Source organism: Typopeltis vanoorti, chromosome 2, assembly GCF_054136105.1.
Source record: "Typopeltis vanoorti isolate ZY-2024b chromosome 2, IOZ_Tvanoo_1.0, whole genome shotgun sequence".
NCBI classification, from domain to species: Eukaryota; Metazoa; Arthropoda; class Arachnida; order Uropygi; family Thelyphonidae; genus Typopeltis; species Typopeltis vanoorti.
Genome location: NC_143550.1, coordinates 181,924,974 through 181,943,530, shown reverse-complemented (window position 1 = coordinate 181,943,530; position 18,557 = coordinate 181,924,974). Strand labels below are relative to the sequence as shown.

Below are 18,557 nucleotides of genomic sequence, written 5' to 3'. Positions count from 1 at the left end.
GGGATTGGCCATCTAATCTTTAATGCATAACAGTATACATATCCACATAGGAAATGTGTTTTGCATTATGGGAGATACTGGGTTAGAAGTGCCTGGTAGCTTGCTCCACCTTTGCCACGAGTTGCCTTGGTGTTGCACTACTTACTGGATAAGATAGTACAACACTATATTTAGTCCTGAAGATATTTTCAGGCGCAAACTTTGTTTGCTCTCACTGGGATAAAGGATTAAACTAAATCTATTATTTATTTAATAAGGTTAAAACACCTTATGGTAACTTGTTTTGGCGAAATACTTACAAGCTCTGTATTACTAAATCTTGGTATTTCTATTTCTAGCCTAGCTCCCACTGACGAGACCTCAATAAAGGTCGAAACCGGTCTGGGTAGTGGCCCCTTGCCTTTAATACAAAACATCATACATCCCCTTCTTGGAGATGTGTTTTGGCATTAAGGGTAAATATTAAGATTAGTGATCGGAGCTTGTTCCACCTTTGCCACGAGTTGCCCTGGTCCTGCACTACTTGTGGGATCAGTTAGACTTGCATCAATTGCAGGCGCAAACTTGACTTTTAGTCTGTTTGCTTACTTGGGAAATGGAGTAAAACCAGGTTTAAAATTGCTTGGTATCTTTAACATATTTATACCCAAGGTAAAAATACTTTCTACTATACAATGGTAGTATTTTGAATAGCTTTTGGCGCCTTGACATATGCCTTTTCCAGATCTACAAAACTTAAATACAGATCAAATTTAATAAGCCGAAAGGCTATTTTACCAGCAAATATGTTAATAGAAAGGGGGATGGTAAATCCCTTTATGTTTTTATAGCCGAGTACGAAACTCGGATCGAAATCCACAGAGTTTCATGTCGAAAAAAAAAAACATTATGATATTATGAGAGAATATTAAAGTTAGTGACGGAGCTTGCTTCACCTTTGCATGGAGTTGCCCTGGTGTTGTACTACCCAAGAGATCATTTACACTTGGGCTCGCCAATAGTTTTTTCAGCATGAAACTCTATGGATTTCGATCAGAGTTTCATACCCGGCTATAAAAACATAAAGGGATTTACCATTCCCCCTTTCTATTAACTTTACCAAACTTCCCTTCCACAATCCTTCTCAACCATTTCTCAAGTATACTTGCATAAATCTTACCAGGAACACTCAGTAGGGAAATACCTCTGTAATTCTCACATTCAGTTTTATTTCACTTTCTGTATATAGGTACTTTAAGACCTCTACTCCAATCATCTGGAATTTGTCACTCTATCCAGGCCTTCTGAACTATGCAGTGCAGCCACTGTAAGACTTCTATACTTGAGCATTTCTGGTCAAAAAACATCTACTCCAGCTGTCATTCCACATTTCAGGTTTTTGATGGCTTTTTTCTATTTCCAGTATGGATATGTATTCCTGATTGCATGCCTTTTGTGTGTTTTTACCACTGTGCTGTCACTGCTTGTTTCATATAGCAATTTTTTGAAGTAACTACTCCATACATCAAGGATATCTTTTTTTCACCAGTTTTCATGTCATGTCACCTTTATTATCTCTAATTCCTTTTAAAGAACTCTTTCCTCCATTTCTGAGCTTTTTCAACAGTCTCCAGAAATTTTGCCACCTTCTTGATATTTATTTTCTATGTTCTTACCAAAGCCTTCCCATGACTTTTGTTTAGTTAGTTCTACACAGTATTTAGCTTTCTTACATTTGTCTCTGCTGACTTCAGGAACTTTTGATATGCTTTCTTCTTTTTCTTCACTGCCTCTTTAACTTCAGTGTTCAGCATGGAGTTCTGAATTTTCTATCCTTGCAGAAAACTTCACCACATGCCTTTCTGGCTGAATCAATCAATGTTTTCTTCAGCACTTACCATTGAACTTCAATGTTTGGTTTCTGTTCTCAAATTCTTTCATTTTTTTTTAAACAATGTTGGTGTGTTTTAGTCTACAGTTCACATCTGAGAACTGCTCAACTTTTATTCACTTTAAAACTTTCTCACATGTTATTCTTTTCAATATGAAATTCAATTTTATCCTGCTCAAGACTAAATGGTGATCACTTCCCATTTCAAATCCTCTGTACACTCTGGTGTCCTTCACCAGCGAGAAAACATCTCAATAACATATTATTATTATTACGGGCGACTCCAGGGATCCTTAGATTCATCGAGGAGGCCCTAAACATCATGTCCACACAACTATTCGACATTCTCACAGTATCTATCATACCTTACCTTGAACTCATTCACTGTCATAGCACCCACAACAGACTCTGGCAGCTTACTCCACTCATTTACCACTTTAAAAGTAAAGAACCCAGTTCTAACACCCTTGCTAACCACACTCTTGCCCAGCTTCCGTAGATGTCCCCTAGTTCTCCCACCACCAGTCCTGATCTCAAAAATATCCTCTGAATTAATCCTATAGAAACCCTTCAGCAATTTGAATGTCTCAATCATATCTCCCCTTTTCTGCCTATTGACCAATTTCTGCAACCCACAAATCTTCAACCTGTTCTCATAAGGTTCATTCCATAGACCTGCTATCATCTTGGTCACTCCTCCCCATCAAGAAGAAACCTAGGTGACCAAATCTGGGCACAGTAGTCGAGATGAGGTCTTATCAAGACTCGGTACAGAGGAACAATAACTTGCTTGTCTCTGCTCATCAAAGTATTTTTCGGCAACCAAGTGATTTGATGAGCTGATTTAGCCACTTTTGCAATGTGTCCCCTAAACTTCATCTCCCTATCCACCAACACTCCCAAGTCCCTGGCCTCATCAATCTCCTGGAGTACAGTTCCACCAATGTGGTATACTGCTGCTAATCATTTCACCCCAAAATGCATAACCTTACATTTTGTCACATTAAATTGACATCCATTTTCCTTAGCTCAGAACTCCAATCTATCCAAATCATCCTGCAAGATTTTGACATCTTCTGCATTTACTATTGCCCTACCCAACTTTGCATCATCAGCGAACAAATGAACCGTTCCTCTTAGATCCTTCCCTATATCGTTAATGAACAAATTAAACAGCAGTGGTCCAAGAACAGAACCCTGTGGCACACCACTAGTCACAGGGCATCTTTTGGATTCTACTCATGAATAAACTACTCTCTGATATCTCTCCATCAACCACTCACCTATCCATCTCACCAACCCTATATCCATTCCCATATGTTGCAGTTTACGGATTAGAATTCCATGTGGTATCCTGTCAAAGGCCTTAGCCAGATCCAGCAGTATCACTGTAAACCCATTACCCTTATCCACTTCAGCCGTCACCGTGTTATAAAACTTAAACAAGTTATTGAGGCATGATCTACCCTTCACAAAGCCATGCTGTCCCCCCATACAGTATCTCATTTTCATCAATCTATTCCTGTATTTTTCCCTTGACTACTTTCACCAAGACCTTGACAACGACTCCTGATATGCTGATCGGTCGGTAATTTGCAAAAGTAGTCTTGGATCCTCCTTTATGCAGTGGAACTATTTTCCCTTCTTTCCACACCTTCAGGACTAAACCAGACCCGAGACTCAGATTAAACAACATGGTCAAGGGCATCGATAATTCTTTAGCCGCTTCAGGTAAGACCCGTGCCCGTATACCATCCAATCCCACAAATGCATTCACATTAAGGTTCTGTAATAGACTATTCACCTCCACTTCATTCATCATAATTCCTGTATAAACTAATGGTTCCTTCATTCTTTCAGTGTCACCAACTGGATGATATACTCTTGCAAAGTGCTCACTCAGTAATTCCACTATATCAACTAATTCAGTGACCTCCTTACCATCGGTATTCCTTAAAATCATTCTGCCATGTAAGTTTTTTTTTTTTTTTTTTGCTTGCAGCATATTTAAAGAACTGTTTGGGATTCTCTTTAGCTTGCATAGCTAGTTTCCTTTCATAATCCGCTTTTGCTTTTCTTACCACACTCGTTACCCTTCTGGCCTGCGCTTTATTCTGTTTATGTGCCTGCGGGTCACCTTTCTCTTTAAATTCCCTCCACAGTTGTTTCTTTTTTTTTTTGCAGCTCAAGCTTAATGGTGTTATTCAACCATTTAACCACTACTTGTTTTACTATTCGGACCCTAGGTATACAATCAGCCATAACCTCCTGCAAATGCTCCTTGACCATTTCCCATGCTCCATCGACATCCAGCCCTTGCAGTTTTACATGCCACGGCACTGAACCAAGCAATCTCCTAAGCTTGTCATTCTCGCCAGCACATTAATTCCACATATACCTTCTTAATTGAAAATTCCACACCTTTAGCCACCTCCCAGGTCAAGACCTTATGATCATTGAACACAGAACATAATCAATGAGACTTTTCTTATTCTATGCATCTTCTCTCCATGTGAGTTTATGCACATTTTTATGTTGAAACATTGTGTTAGTAATAACCAGTCCATGTCCTGAGCAGAAATCCAACAGGTATTTTCATTATTATTAGCTTTGCTCTTTTCTCCAAATTTTCCCAAAATATTTCTCTGTTTGACATCATTTCCTACTCTTCTATTTAGATCCCAAACAAGGACTAAGTTTTCCTTTTTCATTGTGTCAGTTGCCTTCTCTAAAGCCTCAAAACATTCCTCCACTTCTATCTTAGTAGAATCTTCTGTGAGACCATAGGTACAAATAAGTCTCATTCTCCAGTTCCCTATTCTGATATTTGCCCACATCACCATACTTGATATTGCTTGCCATTTAAGAAGATTTGCCTCATATTTTGTATTCAATACTATAGCTTTACCTTCTTTTCCCTGATTGTCATTGCCTGAATATAACATTTTGTATTTATTGCTCAGAAAAATGTTGCCAGATTTTGTCTTTTTTTTTCAGTCACCCCTATTATGGGTGACTGAAACAAAAAATCCAGAGGAATTGGTACTCTGTCAATTCCTCAGCCAGCTCCATTTCTTCACCATTCAGGCTTCTCTTGTTGATAGTACCAATCTTGAACTCTGGTGATGTTGAGTTGGGGCATGTTTAGGATTTTCCAGCAGCAGACTTTTCACTGTTCGCTCTGGTTCCCTGGCGAAAACAATGGGGGCCTTGTGTAACTGGGTGATATCCCAGCTGGAATGAAATTCTGTCATCTCGTACCATCCTTTTATATTGTAGTTTAAGCCTATAAGAATACAATTTGGTTGGTTAAATCCAAAACTGCCAGTCCATCCTCATTCGTTCAGTATCCAGGTAGATACCTAACAGGGTGTACCACAAGAACGCGAGGACTGGACATTAGGTCAGAGGCTCTGGTCACTTCTCTGCATTCCTTTAAGGCTACGTGGAAATCTCCTCTCAGTTATACAACTTTGACTCTTAAGCACCCCTACTGAATTTGATTTATTTATTTATTATTATTATTTTTTTTGGAAACTGGCTGAATATGGGTTTACTTCTATGCTGTAGGATATATACTAGATGAGAATGAAAGATTGTAAAGATGTAACATTCAGAGGATACACATTAATTCTGCAGTACATGATTTATACATATTTGGTGGATACCACCAGAATCAGGAGACTTGTTGGTATCCAAACTGTTCAAGTATTCTTTTGATATCCTTCTGATAGAAAAAAGAATGCAGGAAGAAAGTATTGTTTATGAGTAATGTCATGATAGTACCATTTGGATGAGAAGTGGAAACATGGATGGACAAAAGTTGCACCATAGCAAGGAACTAGAACAGTTGGCTGTCACTTAAGTCAATGCTTCCCAAACTGTGTGCCACGGCACTCCTTGGGGACCGTGAAATAATGAAAACAAATTTAAAATGTTTTAAGACTAAGTAGTTTAGTTCTTTTTTTTTTAAATTTTAAAAGAAACTATTGAATTTTTATTATTCATTATTTCTTTTTTGTTATGTTTTATATTTTAATGGAAAAAATCGCACATTGGTGTTGGTTCACACATTTTGTTTCCTGCGTATTTCGAAATGAATATTAGTAAATATATACTGATTCATATAAGTTTCATTTCAAAGTATTGATATGAAGCACAAAAAAGCTTACAAATGCAAAATCTTGAATATAAATTGTATTCAATATAAATACAATAAATATTATAATAAGATACGTCTGTATTATGATGTGTTTTTTGATGGGGGGGCGTGAAATATTTTAATTTTTCCAAAGGGGCCCTTTACATCCATAAGTTTGGGAAGCACTGACCTAAGTATTCTTGCAGTTGTCATTTTCACAGTTTAATTTGGATTTGCTAATGGTTTTTTTTTGTAGCTGTACATAGCAAGAATGTAAAGCTGGAGTTCCGATTTTGAACTACTTGTGATATAACTTTTTTTTTTTTTTTTTGGTGCCTTCTTTGGCATAGATCCATTATGATTGTTTTATGAAATTATTTTCATTTTTTGGAAGCTTCTTAGTATGTTTTTGGATAAGGATGGACTCCTCATAATTTGGTAAAACTAGTCCACTTTAACGATGTGAACATTAAAAAAAGAAAATTAAAAAACAAAACTTCATATACCAATCATAACAAGTGTGTACCAAGGCAATCGAAGAAAAAAATGTTGGCATGTCACAAGTAACTCAAGATCAAAACTTCAAATGTGGTAGGTCACCTATTATTATCAAATCTCCCTTTAAATGAATCTGGTGATGTGCTTAGTTCCATGATGTGTCACTAGAACACATATATCATCACTGAATGCAATGACTTCTCAGGTTCTGTAATATCTGCTTCCCATAAATTTGAAATATATTTAACCATCTAAACAGCTACCCAGATAAAATATATCAAATTATATATGCTTCATATCCATGTTATTTCAATAGTATTCAAATGTTATATTAACTTCAATGGGCACTTCATATCCATGTAATCAGTGATGTGTAAAATCATGTCAAGGCTGGCTCAGTTAAAAGTGCAATAAAAATTATATTCCAAATTGTAGATAATTTTTGAATGATGAAGTGTGTAAACTACTTTGTGGCTTCTCATTGCAAAGTACTTTTTTTTTTATTATTGTGAATCTCACACGCAAATGATATATTATATAGAATTTTGAGTCCAAATCTGGAACTTTTTGAAACCATTCAACTTCCCAATAAGCAGAGTAGTAGTCTTACACCAAGTGATAATATTAATTTACCATCTAAAAATGTTCACCTAACATCAAGATTTGAACCACAACCTACTGGTTAGAAAGTGGCATTTATCTAATCAGGGAAGCTTGTTTCTCTCCTTACTGCCAATGCATTGAGTATTTTTGTAGTCTGCCTCTGTATAAAGAGGTAATAGCCTGTAGCACAATAGGCAGTCCTTGACCTATGTAAATCTGAACTTAACACAAATTATCCTGATAGGGCTATGGAGAAAAAAAAAACAACAGAATTATAAGAATTACTTATTGCATGTATGCTACTCATACACCACCTAACAGCAGTCATTCACAAAGCAGCCAGCTCATGTGGTACATGAGTTCACCTTCCTTACTATTAAATGTGGATGTACTGTATATTTATATTCATCATCTTCTTTCTCATCTGTCAGATGACAGGCTGAGCCCCCCTATAAAGAAATCTTTGGCATCTGGTTCTATCTCTGGCCATTTCTGTCATCTCTCTGAAGCTCAATAATTATGACCATTCCTTCAAAGACTGTAATGAAGTTCTTTTTTCTGCCTCTTGATTGTTTTCTTCCAATGATTCTGTTCAAGGCTATATTTAGTAATCTTTGACAGGACATTCTCTGGAGGTGTCCAAACTATTTTAATTGTTATTTAAGAATTATGTTTGATATCTTCTCTATGGTTTACTTCATGTTTAACTTGCTCATTTGTTGTTTTCTGACCAGTGAGTCTTATTCATTTTTCTTAAGCATTTCATTTTGAATGCTCTGATTTTCTGTATTTTTTTCTGAATGAGTCTCCAGGTCTTGGCTTCATATGTTGCTGTAGGTATAATAATGATTTTATACAGTTTTAGTCTGAGGCGCTTTGAAATGTTGTTATTTTTTTCATACCAAACCATTCTAATTCTGTATTTTACTGTTTCTATGTTGTCGAGGTTATAAGTAATGAGACTGCCAAAATATGTAAATTGCTTTACTTGTTCAAGTATATGATTTTCTAAGTTCATTGCAAATTTTTCCTCATCTCTTCCTATTTTCATTGTTTTAGTTTTGCTTGGATTGATTTTCATTCCAAAAGTTTTGCACACTTCATTTAAAAGTTTTATTGTCTTTTCTAATTGTGTTCTAGATTCTGCAAGAATAATAATATCATTTGCATATTTAACATGTGCCATTTATTTGTAGACCTGGTTCACTGGCTATGGTTTTGCATATTTCTTCGAGATTTGGTGAGAGCAGGCAACCCCACATGACTCCTTTTTTCTACTTTGAATTTGTCTGTTTTTATTTTATTAAATTTGACAGTTGCTTTGGTATCTTTATAATGATTTGTAATAAAGGTTTGTATTTCTGAATCTAATGTCACAGATTTTAAGATGATTATCCTTTTGTTCCTGTAAATGAAATCAAATGCTTGTTTTAAGTCAACAATAAAACTGCAATATATGGGTAAGTTGTATGTCAAGTACTTTTCAGCCAGGCTATAAACTGCAAAAACATGGTCCACAGTAGGCCTCCTAGGTCGGTGCTGTATTTATTCCATGAAATTTAATTACATATGTTCATAACACAAGATTTCTTGTCAGAAAGGGTTAGGTTGGCTGGAAATTACCAAAGCATGCAATTAGGGCAATTAGACCATTGTTTGTTGATTGCATTATTCTTCATGCTCATGATGATAAATCTGAGTTTCTGATGAAAAAAATCCTGTCATTTCAACCAAAAGTGAGGCTAATTCATCTTCAAATGAAGTCTTTTATTAAAGATCCTTGTATTCTAGACAGAATTCAAATTTTGGCCATTTATCATTCCAACTCAATGATAAATGTTGCAATGTTTTTCAGAGAAGGGAAAGAAGTGATTATTACCTATATCTGACATACCATATATCCAGTAATTAGCTTATTACCTCATTCTAAAAGTTAATATATCCTTATAGGTGCATATGGTATATGCACCTATAAAGGTAATACATTTATATATATTATCATTTATTTATTTATTTATTTAACTTGGCTAAATTAATTCAAAAATTACTTTTCAAGTATTCCAGAAGAGTTTAACATTAAAGCATCACTGTGTTGCTTTTATGCTAAACTGCTCTGGAATCTTTGAATATTTGTAGGTACAAAAGTTACAGGCAAACATGTATTAGCTTGTTTCGAAACAGATATGGGTCTGTTCCATAAACTGCCACCATGTAGGAAGCAATGCATTATCAATGACTGCTCTATATCTGTTGACAATCATCCTTCTAGGCACTATAACCAAAGGTACAAGTTCATACGAGGAGAAACAAGTCAAGATTATCATACATCAAACTTCACAGTTTAGATAATGCACAGTAATAGATATATACATATCAGTATGTTTAATTCAAAACAAGGAGTGTCCCAATATTTATTTCAATACTGTATAATATTCACACCAAAACATTTTTATCAAATTTAGTTTTCATTATGACTTACCTCACCAAGCCAGAAGTATTACGCAATACTGAAGCTGCATAGGCTTGAGTTACTCCAACCAAAGACTTACCATCCACCTCTATAATCTGATCATTTACTTGTATCCTATAATAAAATTTTATATTTACTTGATTGACTTTATTCATATTTAGCCAATTTATTTTTGAAAATCAGCTTATTTAATACCAACATCACTATATATCATCTTCCTATTAATGTGTTAACCTTGCTTATCGGTCACAGGCAAATAGTACAGCTTCAGAGAAATTTATTAATGTTACAACTGTGTGATTAATCCTATCTAACAGTTTACTAAGAGTGTCAACTGTGTGTGTTCTTTGGCTCATTTGTCTGTCTTGAGGCATTGTGTTTCCATCCAAATGACATGAAAAATGCAAGTTTCTGATAAGGAAAAAATCATGCTACCCCCCCCCCCCATAAGAAACCAGATAATTCACTTTCAGTTGAAAAGCCCTTTAAAATGTCTTCACATCCTAGAAAGAATTGAAAAGTGCTTTCAACCAGATGACATCATCATTGCCTCACCTATAGAGGCTCCTATATGTTTATAAAATATATACTGCAGAACCTCATAGTGTACTTCTTTACTACTAGGTATTCATTACATCCCAGATGAATAAAGAAGAGTAAAGAAGTAAAGTAGTAAAGAAGAAACTAGTAATAAAGAAGAATCTGTGGTCAACAGACACATGCATATATAATTCTTGTAGAAAGGTATACATGCTGGTTAAACATGATTATTAAATACTTAAGGAATTAATAGCGTATACTAGAATACAAATTAAATCAAACTTTAATATATACTTTCCAATATTTCGGCAACATCAAGTTGCCATCTTCATGGGAACTTAAGATAAAGGCACGTGCACACAAGTACTACACAACAGCAAATGAGAAATGAAGCGAGGAAGTTACCATTTTCCTAAAGTCCTGATGGTGGCTGCTAGTGGGCTATATCAGGTGTTCTTGGCCCTTGGGCTGAAGAAGTTCTCCTGATGTATGTTTCCCAAATTTGGAGCAGTCTCAAGCATCCAAATTTGTTGAGGTTTGGCATGTTCCTAAGGGTTGAGGCTGATTCCATGAATAGTCGTTCATATTTGAACTTGCTGCAGTGTATTACTGTTGCTTTCTTCCACCTTATTCTGTGGCTGGTATCCAGAACATGGTCTGCAAGCCCAGAGTGGCTGTACTGGTGAAACCAGATGTAGTCCTTGTGTTCTGAGATTCTGATATTTGCTGTCCTGTCTGTTTGGCCAAAATAGGACAATTTACAGCTGCAAGGGACCTGGTGTACACCAGGTAGGTCTAGGGGAAGTGGTTTGTCTTTAGTGGAGCAGATAAGAGATGCCAATTTTCTATATGGTCTGTGACAAGAAGTCAAGTCATGTTTTTTTAGGATTTTGTTGATTTTTTCTGAGGTGCCTCGGATGTAGGAAATGGTGATGGATTTAGAGTAATCTTTTTTGTGAAGGGGGGAAGGGGTAGCCATTGGCTGAGAAAGTGTTAAGGATATTAAGTGCTTAGTTCAGTGGTTAGGGCTTTGTCATTTGAACAGATTAGTTTAGCTCTGTTGAATAGTGTCTTAATAACTCCATATTGTTGTGTGTGTGTGCGTGGGGAGGGGATTGTTGGTGAATGTATCTGCCTGTATGGGTGGGTTTTCTATAAACTGAGAAAACCAAGGTTCCACCAGGTTGGCAGGTGACTAGTGTGTCTAGGAAGGGGAGGCTATTGTTTTCCTCTTTTTCCAGGGTGAACTTGATTCTGGGGTGTAGGTTGTGTAAGTGTGTCAAGAAGGAGAGGAATGTACCCGAGCCATGTGGCCAAATGGCGAACACATCATCAATGTAGCGAAGCCATATGGTAGGTTTTTTTTGGGAAAAGTTTAAGGCTTTCTCTTCAAAAGTCTCCATAAAGAAGTTGGCCAAGGGTGGGGAAAGTAGTGAACCCATGGCTGTCCCCTCTATCTGTTTGTAGAATTTTTCCTGCCAAACGAAATAGCCAGAGTTCATTGTGAAATGAAATAGGGCTGAGATATCGGGAGGAAATTTAGCTTGGATTAATCTAAGGTTTCTTTGAGGGGGACATTTGTGAATAAGGAGGAGACGTCAAAACTGACCATTATGTCAGTATGTTGGAATGTAAGGTTTTCTACACTGACTTTGAAGTGGGCTGAGTTTTTATGTGTGATGGTGTGTTGCCAGTATAGCGTGAGCACTTTGGCTAAATATTTAACTAATTTGTATGTGGGGGAATCAATGCCATCCACTATGGGATGTAAATGCACATTTTCTTTACGTAATTTTGGGAGCCCATATATACAGGGGGGTCTAGAGTTATATGGTTTTAGTTTGTTAGTAATCTCCACAGGCCAAGAAATGACCTTCTTAAGGAGCCTATGGAGTTTTCTAATTTCTGAGTTGGTGGTGTCGTGACGTTCTATTTTCATGTTGTGTTCTAATACGCCATCTTGTTTCAAGTCACTCTTATTAATAAAACAACTAATTGCAAATTGATCACCGATCCAAAAGTAGGGAAATTTATAATTATACTGCGCCACCCTATTTTTAGATTAGTCTATATAAAATAATAGGATCAATTCTTAAATTAGCTAGCAGTCCATTCATTTATTTAGGCCGAATTATTTACTATTCTACTTGGGGCATCCGTGAAATTCGAATTTTTTATGAACGGTGCAATAAAAAGGAATTCAGGCAAACACAATATTTAGATTAACAAAATAAAACATTTAATATATGATATATAACAAATACAAGAATTCTGCTTTTAAATGAAACAATATAATCAACTTAATACATCTTGCTAAGTCACTCATGCCAATTCAATGTTCTAAACTTTCACATACAATTCACAGCTTTAAAATCACACGCCTTCTTAACTCAAGTTAATAAAACAAAACTTCTCATTTGATCAGTCTCCACATATCTATCAGCTGTACTTAATGTTTAAATTCACAGCAGGCACTAATCAAGGTAGACAATATTCCAAGCAATCTTATTTCGGACTTTGAACTTCGAAGATACGTTATAGCTAATGTTAGAATAAACAAACATGTATGACTACTCTTACCAGATACAATCCTCAATACATCAATTTATTGTGAGCACACTTATGAATTAACTATTTTACGCTAGCGGAGCACATTAATTAAAATCCTCCAACGTTTTAACTGAACTACTATTAATCGCGCTTCACTAATCTAAGCAACAGCAATAAGGTACTGATATCTTTCCTTGTTTACTTTTCTCCAACTAGTTAAATTCAATATAATTCTTCTCAGGGCAACATAGAATTAAGACGTAATCCTAGACTAACTGGAACTAATCAGAATTTTCCATTGAATGTCCAGTTCTGTATTTATCCGATTACAGCATTAATTTTCCTCTACAAAAACAGCTGACTTCACTTGCAGCTAAGTATATGATTCACTACGTTTTGGCTCACTTCTAAACACTATATCATGAATTTCTGCCCTAGAGAACTTATAATCTTCTTTCACTTCTTTTGCTTGTATCCTACTTTCCTTCTCGCTCCGCAAAACTCTTCCCTTTTCTCTCATTCAAATTCTTATTGCCTCCTTTTTCCTTTCTGGTTCCAAGGTCACGCACTCTTCGACTCATGCTTGTTTATTTCATGAGTCTCCATGACAACGCATGAACGTAAACATTTCGCTAATGTAATACAACACTCTACTCTTACATAAGTGATTACATAACATTAAATTTTCACAAATAAGAATAAACAGAATATTTGAGCTACTTAATCAGCTCTTTCATTACGTATACAATTATTTATAATATACTTTTCGTTACTTTACATATATATTTTAGTTATCATAAATTTCTACACATATTATTATTTAATAAATTAATAGTAGGTTAAGTTTAGAATAAATATTTAAATAGTAATCCTTAATTAAGGAACAATAAATAATCTTTATACAAATTATGATTAATACATAATAAGCAATGTTAAATGTGAATGAAAAAAAATAAATTACACAACATAGTTTCATTCACAATTTAACAGTGGGATTGTATTCAGTGGGGAGGTAAGTAGCCCGATCTAATAGTAAAGCATTAAGCTTACCTGTGTAGTCAGTATGATTGAGTATTACTGTTGTTGTCCTGTCTGTCCTGTCCTGTGTAGTCAGTATGATTGAGTACCACAGTGGTATTCCCCTTATCCGCTTTGGTGATAACTATTTCTTTGTTTTTCTTCATTTCCTGTAGAGACTTGTATTCGCTATTGGATATGTTGAGTTTTGGTGGTCTTGCTTTTGTGAGAACACAGGCTACATCCAATCTAATATCGTTGGTGATGTGTTTGGAAGGTGGCGAATCCCGCGTTCAATCTGGATCATTAATTCCTTGGCCGGTATTTTTCTAGGAGCAATGGCAAAGTTGTGACCACGTGACAGAGAGTTGAGTGATTCAGGCTTCAAAATAACTGAAGAAAGGTTAACTACAGTGTTGTTGGTAGTTTTGGTTTGGACATCAAGTTCTTTTTTAATTCATCAAACTTGTTGATATGTCGACTCCGTATTTTTTCGAATTCTTTATCTACTGCAGTGCACGAGGCGTCATGTAGAATTGACCAAAGTTCGTGATTTAGCGTATTAGAAAGCTCTTCCTTTAGCACTAAAATGGCTTATTTGCGTCAGCTAGGGAACTGCGTTTAGCATTAATTTGTTCCCGTAGCAAACCATAGCTCACGTGGTTATAGATTCAGAGAGCTTTCTCTGAAAAGAAACGGTGATTAAATTTCACACAATTTGGGATTACCTGATTATCCTGGCAGTGTTTTAGGAAGGCCAGATGATTCGGTTGTCTCGATAACTTCAGCTTCATTTTGCCATATTGGAGGGCCTTGATTGCAATGGAATCTCTGTGGATGATAGTAATTCTTGTAGAAAGGCTTATACGCTACTTAAATATAAAGAGCCAATAGGCTTCATTTCGGTGATATAAACATTAATTAAATTAAGGGGATATTAGATCCCGCATTGTTTTAAAACCGAATAAGAAACTCAAAGATTGAATCAGTGAGTTTCATCCCAAATATAGTAGAATAAACTATAAAAGTATCAGTGAATACTAGCGTGAGCTAAATACAAGTAGTCCCAGAGCGTAGTATAAACACAGGCAACTCGTTGCAAAGGTGGGGAAAGTTCTGATCGCTATTCTTTGGTATTTTCCATAATGTAAAAACACATTTCCTAGGAAATGCATGCTGTTATTACATTATGGTGAGAGGTCACTACCAAGATCGGTTTCAGCCTTTATTGAGGCTTCATCAGTGAGTAGCTAGACCAAATTAATACCAAAGGGTATAGCAAAAAGAACTTATATACTCTGCTATACAAGTTGTACAAAAGGTGCACCCATTAAGTTACTTAAATATAAAGAGCCAACAAGCTTCATTTTTGCAATATAAACATTAATTAAATTAAGGGGGATATTAGATCCCACATTGTTTTAAAACCAAATAAGAAACTCAAAGATTGAATCAGAGAGTTTCATGCCGAATATAGTATAAAAAACTATAAAAGTATCGGCGAATACTAGCGTGAGCTAAATGCAAGTAGTCCTAGAACGTAGTACAAACGCGGGCAACTCATTGTAAAGGTGGGGAAAGTTCTCGGGCAACGAGTTGCCCCTGAGTTGCCAATATTTCGGCAACATCACGTTGCTATCTTCATGGGAATTTAAGATAAAGACACGTCCACACAAGTACTACACAACAGCAATGAGAAATGAAGCATGGAAGCTACCATTTTCCTAAAGTCCTGATTGGATGACTGCCCCAAATTTGGGAAACATACATCAGGAGAACTTCAGCCCAAAGGCCAAGAACACCTAATATAGCCTGCTAGGGAGCACCATCAGGACTTTAGGAAAACGGTAACTTCCTCGCTTCATTTCTCATTTGCTGTTGTGTAGTACTTGCGTGCATGTCTTTATCTTAAGTTCCCATGAAGATGGCAACGTGACGTTGCCGAAATATTGGAAAGCATATATTAAAGTTTGATTTAATTTATATTCTAGTATATGCTGTTAATTCCTTAAGTATTTAATAAACATGCATATATAAAAATGCATAAGCATTAATATAATAAAGATCTCCACATTAGTTCACAGGTAACATTTATGACTGAGAAGATGAAAACATGATAAAAATATCCTCAAATCAATGTACAGTAATTTCTCCTTAATCCGGTGGTTCATTTTCTGCAGTTTCAGTTACTTTCACTCAAACCAAGTCCAAAAGTATTAAATGGAAAATTCCAGAAATAAACAATTCATAAGTTTTAAATTGCATACCGTTCTGAGTAGCATGATGAAATCTCATGCAATCCTGCACCATCCTGTCCAGGATATGAATCATCCCTTTGTCCAGCATATCCATGCTGTACTGTATAACCCACCCATTAGTCACTTAGTAGCCATCTTGGTTATCAGATCAACAGTTGCAGTGCTTATGTTCAAGTAACCCTTATTTTAATAATGGCCTCAAAGCACAAGAATAGTGATACTGACAATTCAGATATGCCAAAGAGAAGCTGTAAAGTGCTTCTTTTATGTGAAAAGCTGAAAGTTCTCAATTTCAAAAGGAAAGGGGAAAAAAAATCATATGCTGAGGTTGTTAAGATTCCATTCACATAACATTTATTACAGTATATTGTTATAATTGTTCTATTTTATTATTGATTCTTGTTGTCTCTCTTACTGTGTCTAATTTATAAATTAAACTTTGTCATAGGCATGTATGTATAGGAGAGCCTCCATAGCTCAGTCGGTATAGACGAAGCCCTTTGGTCAGAAAGACCTGGGTTTGATATTCCTGTCAGTGACGTGAGGAACCTTTATCTGGTCTCTTTTGATGAAAGGTGAGTTAGCCGGTCTCATACAGAAGTGGGAGGGGGATTTCACCCAGAAATTCGGGTTTTTCATCCCCCAGAACAGACAAAGCGTCCCCGTAAACACACATGGATTACAGTCAGGAATACCTAAGGCCCAGCCATAGGTCTGATTAGTCAGCTATGCAGCTCCCGAGCCCAGATAAAATTAGGGAGGATTGAGATGGTGCCGTACTTCCCTGTAAAAAGGGCTTCAGCTACTGTATCATCATATGCTAAATAAATAAAATATAGGAAAAAATATAGCGCGTGTGTGTGTATATATATATAGGATTCGGTACTATCTGTGGTTTCAAGAATCCACTGTGTCTTGGAATGTATCCCCTGTGAATAACGTGGGAACTACTGCATTCTTAAAATTTTTCACATGAGTAAAGATCTCCATATTTAAAGGGATAGATCCATTTTCAATGTGGCCTACAGCCATAAATATCTTTATTCCTAACAGTTCATTCTCTCCCCTCTCCACCAATTAATGATATAATATAGGTCAACATTTTCACCACTTTAAAATGCCAAAATGTACTCATCAATTAAGACGACTAGCAGTAGGGAAGCAAAGCTTCAATATTAGGAGACCCTCACTATACTTTGAATACAGGTCGAATTTATTGAACCCCTGAATCCAAAGAATTATCTTTCTTGTTGATTAATTTTAAAGGTATAGATGAGAACACAGGCTAATAAGAAAATAACTATTTATTAACTTATTGCTGATATTTCACTGGTATTCTATCCAGCATCTTCAGAGCACAAATGCAGTTTGTTACAATATGCGAGACAACTACAATCTAGTATAACAATTGGGCTAGTTTGAACAATTGTAATGTACAACACAAAGACTAAAGTCCTAATTAGGTGCCATCTATGTTGAGGGGGAAAAAAAGAAAGAGAGAAAGCAGGTATTAATTTGGTCTTAAGATGACTATCTCCCAAATCTTTGGCATATTTATACAGCCATACTTGTTGAAGCTTGGCATATGTTTCAAGGCTTCTGTTGATTCCAGGAACAACCTCTCTGACTTATAAAAGCTTCTGTGCAGCGTTTTTTTCCAATTGATCCTGCGTGCAGGGGTATCTAAAGCATGATCTGCTAGACCTGACTTGCCATAGCGATAGTGCCCGATGTATTTTCTGTGTTCACTGAGACAGATGTCCACAGTTCTTCCTGTCTGTCCACATATTAAGCTCAATCACATGAACAGGGCACTTCATAGACTCCTGGATGTGATAAAGGAGAGATTCTGTAACAAACTATTTTTGTGCTCTGAAGATGCTGGATAGAATACCAGCGAAATATCAGCAATAAGTTAATAAATAGTTATTTTTTTATCAGTCTGTGTTCTCATCTATACCATTAAAATTAATCAACATGTATAACGAACACATAAGGCTTCCCACACATATCTTTATTGTTGCATAAGAAGGAATTATCATTGCCTGTATACCATGGTAGAAGAAATTAAAATGTATCAACACAGAGAGCTTCTTCTGGCAAGGAGTAAGTTTTTGATTTATCATAACCCCACACATGTACTCATTATGATATGAGAACATTTTCCAGTCCATGGGACTCTTTACACATTCCTAACTTAGTATTATAAACTTAATTACAGTGATTTTGGATAGTCATCAAATGTGGTAGCCCTGTAAATAAAAGAGCTAGTAAAGATACATTCTAAGAAAAATGTATCGTCTACAGCTGCCCACTATGGTTCAGCATACAGAGCCATCAATTTACATCAAATCTTTAATTACGCATGTAAGATGGAATCAGTCCAAATCTGGATGAGCAACTTTAATTCTCTCTGATGTCTAAAATGCATACACAATATTGAAAATATCATCTGGAACACTCTCATCATAGGGAAGTCATTTTTCCCAAAGACTTATTGTCATTTCAAGCTTCATCAAATTTCATCCAATATTCACACAAAGCTGTCTAATTTGTGTGCATTTTTTATGTTTCTGTATTTTCAGTATGATTCTGCCACTGATACCATCT

The 18,557-nt window shown here is 35.9% G+C and overlaps 1 protein-coding gene across 1 annotated transcript in view; it reads right to left on the bottom strand.

Annotated features, from left to right (window-relative positions):
• LOC150109710 (uncharacterized) overlaps positions 1-18,557 on the bottom strand; it is a 493,008-nt gene that overhangs the window by 241,541 nt on the left and 232,910 nt on the right. The window contains exon 11 of the mRNA XM_090403026.1: positions 9,592-9,696. Coding sequence (XP_090259152.1) covers positions 9,592-9,696 — 105 coding nt within the window. The remainder of the gene's footprint in view (positions 1-9,591; positions 9,697-18,557) is intronic.